The 6,903-nt window shown below is 43.6% G+C and overlaps 1 protein-coding gene across 1 annotated transcript in view; it reads left to right on the forward strand.

The window, feature by feature from the left end:
- Window positions 1–6,360, forward strand: part of DCAF12 (DDB1 and CUL4 associated factor 12) — a 31,194-nt gene extending 24,834 nt beyond the window's left edge. The window contains exons 6-9 of the mRNA XM_032477560.1: window positions 82–147; window positions 1,583–1,745; window positions 3,489–3,667; window positions 4,215–6,360. Of these exons, the coding sequence (XP_032333451.1) occupies window positions 82–147; window positions 1,583–1,745; window positions 3,489–3,667; window positions 4,215–4,373 (567 nt within the window). The 3' untranslated portion in view covers window positions 4,374–6,360. The remainder of the gene's footprint in view (window positions 1–81; window positions 148–1,582; window positions 1,746–3,488; window positions 3,668–4,214) is intronic.
- The last annotated feature ends 543 nt before the right edge of the window (window positions 6,361–6,903 follow it).

Below are 6,903 nucleotides of genomic sequence, written 5' to 3' on the forward strand. Positions count from 1 at the left end.
CCCCAGGGGTCTTCCCCTGCTTACCATTGTATACTAGTTGCTTCAAAGTGTGATATAACCTGTTCTTCATTGCTCTTGTAGGAATTAGGAGCGGTATCCCTGGATGGCTACTTTCATCTCTGGAAGGCTGAAGATACACTGTCTAAGGTGTGATGAACATGACTTGGTGGTTTCACCTTATAGTTTTTTTTTTTTTTCTTTTCTTTTCAGTACATAAATATTTATTGCAATTTTATTTATTTTGTGTGTGTGTGTGTTTGTTAACTTTTTTTTTTAAACGTTTTTTTATTGCGTTATAGTCACCTTATAGTTAAAGACTTTAATTCTCCTTAAACTTTTTCATTCTTGTCCAAAGCACCAATTCTCCAAGGACCTAGGCATGTGATTGCACAGTGCATGAAATTCTAAGTCTGACATGCCTCTCTCTCTTTAATTTTTTGAAAATTGAAGTATAGTTGATTTACCATGTTTCAGGTGTACAGCAAAATGATTCACTCATGTGTGTTTGTGTGTATTTTTTTCATTATAGATTATTACAAGATACAAGTATAGTTTCCTGTGCTCTACAGTAGGTCCTTGTCATGGTATGCCTCTCTTAAAAGTCTTTTACAAAAGTCAGAGGGGGTTATCCTTTCATATTGCAAGGGCCTGCTGAGAGACTCCTTTAATTAGCAGTCCTCCAATCCACAATGCATTTAAGTATTTAATTAGGGATTATTGACTATTTGGCGTGTTGTCAGGGTAGGAAGACCTAAATGTTAGGAGCCACTGGCAAGCAAAGATCAGTGAAACTAAGGTAAAGTAATCATGTAAGGTAATGAGAATACAGATTTAATTCATAATATTTACAGACAACTTTTGCCTAAAGTTAAACCTACCTTTGGATCATTTTCCCTCTTCTTGTCCCAGAGCCCTTTGCTGCTTATTACTTCTGTGATAGACTTTTTGAAGAGGAAGCAGAGCTCCAGAAAGTATTGATTCCTTCATGTCACAGCAGCCTTTGAGCTCCACTGACCTTGCCCAGTGTCTTACGGGCAGTAGGCACCCACTGAGGATTGGCTCAGCGACACAGACCCCGGGTTAAGACTGGTGGGGTTACTTGGGATTGAGCAGTGCTATGAGTGCGCTTTCTATACTGTACAACTACCGTACAATTAGGGAGTTAGGCTGAGGTAGCCAGAAGTCAGCCCCTTTATCTTTCTTCACCAGTGAGAAAGGTGGTGACTCTTCCTGGCAGAGAGAAGAGTGGTACCTTGGCTTTAGTGCCCTGGGGTCCTCCTTGGAAATAACCTGTGATTTTTGACCTGTCTTTCTGCTTCTGATTATTTAATTCCTGCTTGACCATTTCCCGTAACCAATTCTTTTCAGTGCCTAGATCATATTGTTTACTATAGTCACCCTTTCTTTTTCTTACATACCTAGGGGTGGAGCAGGGTGTTATTTTCTTAATCGGGGCATGTGTTTTTGTCTCTGACTTTTTGTGGCTTGTGCAGGAGGAAGGCCCACAGAGGTGGGTGTCTAAGAACAATGCCCTGCTTTATGCTCTCTGGTAATGCCATGGGTCCATCTCTCTTGTTTTCAGCTCCTCTCCACCAAACTGCCATATTGCCGTGAGAATGTGTGCCTGGCCTATGGCAGTGAGTGGTCAGTGTATGCAGTGGGCTCCCAGGCTCATGTCTCCTTCTTGGATCCACGGCAGCCATCATACAACGTGAAGTCTGTCTGCTCCAGGGAGAGAGGCAGTGGTAAGAGGCCCCGTGTGCCCCTCAGGCTTACAGCTGAGTTGCAAATGGGTTTTGACAGAGGGGGGCTTCAAACACCATGGACAAATGTGTGGCCACAGAAGCCTTTGGTGGAAACCAGCAGTCAGGATGTTGGTGGTTTCCGTCTTCTTTCACAGAGCCCTACTCTCTCTCCCGTGCTAATTTGTTGCTGGGACCCTACCTGAACTATAAAATTCACTTTACGCTAAGGGATAGTGTGATGGCGTGAGGAGGAGTTTACAAAGGGGCATGGGGAAACTTTCGGGGGTGATGGAACTTGTAATTTTTATTTGTTATTTTGATTGTGGTGATGGTGTCATGGATATATCCATATGTTAAAACTTCAAATGGTATACTTTGAATATGTGCAGTGTATTATATGACAATTATACCTCAGTAAAGCTGAAGAAGATACTTAGTTTAGTTCTGACCACTGGGTAAATTAGGCTTCAGCCTCGCATCTGTAATAGCATATTCTGAGGACACCCTCATTCTTTATTGAGGAATAAAAAGAGAGGCTTACGTTTGTACTACACTTTAAGATTTCAGAATACCTTTGTCTGACATCTCATTTCATCTTACCAACAACCCTGTGGGAAGCTAATAGGAAAGTAGGATGTTAACCCCATTTCATAGATGAGGAGACAGAGACCCAAATGGGTTAACTTAACTTCACGGCATCACACAGATTGGTGGGGGAAGAGCCAGGGACTAGAATCCAGGTCATCTATCTTAACAAAGTGTGTTTTCATCTTTATCTCACATTGTCCCTCTTCTCATGTAAAAATGTGGCTCCATTATCCTGAGAGTCCTGAAAGGCACAGTGTGCATGACAGTTTAGTCTCTCACTTTCGTGCAGATGTTGCGAAAGTGGCCTTTGTTTTGAGTTTGTTTTCAGTTATATCTGAGATGCTCACATTTCAGAACAGAGAGAATAATGTGTGTAACAAGAGTAGTAAGGGAAGGGATAAACGGGCTTGGCTGGAATGATGTTTGTAATGAAAATTTTAAGAGAGTTTGGTTACTGTTAATGGGGTAGCTTTCATACCTAATAAGGAAATACTGATTTAACAAATATTAGTGAGCACTTAAAGTACCGAGGCATCTTCATATCCCATGTACTTACTTGATCCACAGATGCAGCAGAAGTGTTTTCCCTATGACCCAAAGTGATTAGGTGACTTGTCTTAAGTTCACAATGTGAGAGACACTGCTCCTTTGACTGCTTCAGTTCTAGGCTGTTTGGCACCCTCATAACACACATAATACCACGTAAAGACCTCTTGCAGTGCCATGGTAGTGGTTTTAGGTCAAATACAAGGAAGTCCTTTTTAATGTAATGATTCATAAATATGCAGATTACCCTCGGTTTCAGTGTGGATTGGAAACATAATGGAGAGGAGCTTAGAGATACAAAAGATGACTTCAGAGTGAGTCTAGGGGAGGGAGGGAGGTTCAGGGCATACTTACAGTCTTAGGCCAGATGCATCTTGGGCATCATCAGGTATCTGGCACTTCTCTTAGACTTGTGGGAAGGTTCCTGTTAGTGTGTGGGTGGGTCATGTGGCATCAGGGTTCTCTGGCTTTTGCATGAGTTATGTCTGCCATGGGAAAGCCGCTGTCTGGTATTTGGGGGCGCCTTGTGAACTCAGTGTCAGGGAAATTGAGTCTAGCAGACTGTCAAGTGCATACTTTGCCTGCTGATTGTCCTTTTTTCTCTCTCAGGGATCCGGTCAGTGAGCTTCTATGAGCACATCATCACTGTGGGCACAGGGCAGGGCTCCCTGCTCTTCTATGACATCCGAGCTCAGAGATTCCTGGAAGAGAGACTCTCAGCTTGTTATGGGTCCAAACCCAGACTCGCAGGGGAGAATCTAAAACTAACCACTGGCAAAGGCTGGCTGGTAAGCCCTCGGCTGGCATGGTTACTGGACAGTGACAGAAAAATTGTCTGCAGTTTTTTTCAGTTGTTTTCAATTTCACCCACTCCCATCCCCCCAACCCACCACCTACCGACATAATTTTTCACTAGTAAGAGGCACTCCTCCGAGCAGAGAAAGGCATGTTCCCTTGATTTTGTTTTTGGGTCTGCATGTCTGTGGAAAAACTGAGGCCCAATAAGGCCCACACTGGTTGACCTGGGATAACCCCCGGGTGATAATAGAGCTGGAAGGAGAAGGAACCTCTCACTGAGGCTGCCAGTGAATTATTGAAGCATTTGGTTCCAACAGTCCTAAGAAGACCTTAGGTTTGTGCAGCAATTCTTCAGCTTGCTTGGCTCCTCCCTAATGTTCAGTTGGAGAAATGAGGCCCCAGTTCCTGTGAACACCAATCTCCTGGTATCAGGTTAGAGATTCAGGACCCTCTTCTCTTAAGGAAGCATTCCCATCCCTTCTTCCGTCTTTTCTGCCCCCTGGCAAGTGCTAACAGAGTCTCTTTTTCTTCCCATAGAATCATGATGAGACCTGGAGGAATTACTTTTCAGACATTGATTTCTTCCCCAATGCTGTTTACACCCACTGCTACGACTCGTCCGGAACGAAGCTCTTTGTGGCAGGAGGCCCCCTCCCTTCAGGGCTCCATGGAAACTATGCTGGGCTCTGGAGTTAATGACAACTAACTCTCTCCCAAAATGCAGAGATTTACACTAACTTTCATCCTCAGTTTCCATTTCTTCTTTTGGTTTTTTTCCAATTGTATGAGGCCCTTACGTTTTAGTGGGAACACCAAGAGTTTGCCTGTGGTTTAGGCACTTGACAGGAAGATGCTTTGTATGGAAATCCAAAGGGTTTTTTTTTCTTTTTTTTTCCCCTTTAGTAATTAGAATTTTACTTTATTATCTTTTTTCTTTCTGGCTTCTCAACCAAACATTGTTGTTAATTCCTATTTGTATTTTTTCTTTAAGTGACACACACTCTCCCCTCTCTGGCTTCTTTATGCTAACATAGTCATTCTCACCCTTACTTCACTCTTGAGAGGTAGGGCTCCTTTATAATTGTATGGTTGCTGTCAGACTTTCTGTGAAAGTTTGGGGGCTCTGTGTGTGTGTGTGTGTGTGAGAGAGAGAGCGAGAGGAAGAGCTTTTGTGCCTGCAAGTACCATGTGTCATTGAAATTATCTGGAGTGAGGATTACTGTAATTAAAATATTTATAAAAGAAACAACTTTATTCACAGAGTCCAGCTTTGGGACTGGTCTTTATCTTGTTTTGTAAAGCCTAACAACACTGATTATAGGAAGTAAAAACAGAAAGGAAAACAAATCACCAGTAGGAAAACCCTTTGAGTTAGATTGCAAGCGTCCTGGCTGTTCTCATGTCAGGACTCCAAAGTAATCCATCTCCCACCTTCCCATCTGTGTGTCCCCCAGGTAAGAACATTTCTTTGTATGTGTCACTTCCGCTTCGGTTTCCCATTTCTTAAGTCAGTGGCCACTCCCCTAAAACATCAGGGTTTCCATCCAAGATGCAGCTCTAGAGGCTGCAGAAGACTTGGTAGGACTTGGTAAAAAGAATCTCCATCATAACCTCTCTCTCCTTCCCCTCAAACAAGACCTGATCGGGTTTCTCAGGGGCCTGGAGCTGGGGGCCTCAAGTCTGCTAAGATTCACATACTCAGTCCCCTTAGCTTTGGGGGAAATTTTTCCTTTGCCTGTCTTCGAATCTCCCCAATGCGTTTTGCTTTTAGTTTTCTAAACTGGGTTCAGTCCGGGAGGGAGGGGATGAGCAGGGTGTTTATCTGTGTGTAGTGAATGCTTCATGTGTGGAATGTTTGTTTTCTTTATACAGCAGGACTGGGGTTGAAGCCACCTCTCCCACTCTGTTGGCTCGGCCCTGGCTTGGTGATGCAGTGGCCTACAGCCAGCAGCAACATTGTGCATGTAAAAGCATCTATGTGATTAGTAATTTGTTCCTCCCTTGAACTGTGTTTAGTCTGAGGTTTTTAAACTTGCGGGCAACTGACTGACCCTGATGTCCAGTTATTCCTTGCTTTTTATGCATCATGTTGCAGATAACAGCTGTTCCCACCCACAAGTTCCTCCTCCATTCGAAGCACAGACTCTGCTTCTGTTAACAGCCCATTCTGGGGAAAGGAAAAGTCATATTCCTCCACTCCCATTTCTGAGTTGCTCTCCCAGTTATCCCCCTCTTCTCTAGGTGTAAGTGGGGAGATTGAAAATAAGAGTGTCTTCCCCTTGGTGATGGGGGCTGGTGGGGAGAGGAGACAGCAGGTCCACCCTGTCTTGGTGGTAAAAGGTGTACACCACAGGTTCTAGAATTCTCATCTTCTAACCTAGAGAAATAGGTGCTATAAACAGGGAATTAAGCAAAATGCTGGATGCTGTAGATCTTTTAATTGTCTTAATTTTTTTCTATTATTAAACTACAAGCTGTAGATTTCTTAGTTCTCACAGAACTTCTATCATTTTAAACCAACTTGTGTATTTAAAAAAAAAATCTTACGTAGGATGTTTTGTACTGTTGCCAGACCCTCTTCTGTGATGGGTAATGCGTTTGATTGTTTTGAGATTTTGTTTTTAAAAATGTAGCACTTGACTTTTTGCCAAGTAAAAAAAAATAAATATTATTCCAGTGCAAAGTGGTTAGTGGTTTGAGTATGTATAGCCAAGAAGCAGCAGGGAGAGGGCCCCAAATGACAGGTTGGAAGGTCAGCTTGGGGCACTAGGATTGCTTGGAGGAGAACACGTGAGTTCCCTCAAGGTTAAAGGCAGGTCAAGGGGAAACACAAACACTAAGACCTTCTTGCTCCTGGTTCCCAGCTCTGGCTACAGATCAGTTGCTCTGGGGTTCAATTGAGAGTGGCTATGCTCAGGGGAAGTGGTATGGTGCTAGAAACAAAACACAGACTGAAGATCAGGGCGCATGCTAGTCCTGGCTCTGAGTGAGTGCATGGATTTGAGCAAGGTGACCAGCTGCTCTTACGTAAACCAGAGTTGGTGAAAGGCCCCATCAGCTTCAGTGGAGGGGGCCCTGAGAATGACTGTAAAAGCAGCTGTGTGGTGCCCAGGGAACAAGCTGTCATTTTTTTGAAACATAGATGCTTCACTGCCCTTTGTAAGAAGAGGACACAAAGTCTGTAGTGAGTGATCCTCTTCCCAGAACCTGTTTGGAGCTGTAGCTG

Source organism: Camelus ferus, chromosome 4 (assembly GCF_009834535.1).
Source record: "Camelus ferus isolate YT-003-E chromosome 4, BCGSAC_Cfer_1.0, whole genome shotgun sequence".
Taxonomy (NCBI): Eukaryota; Metazoa; Chordata; class Mammalia; order Artiodactyla; family Camelidae; genus Camelus; species Camelus ferus.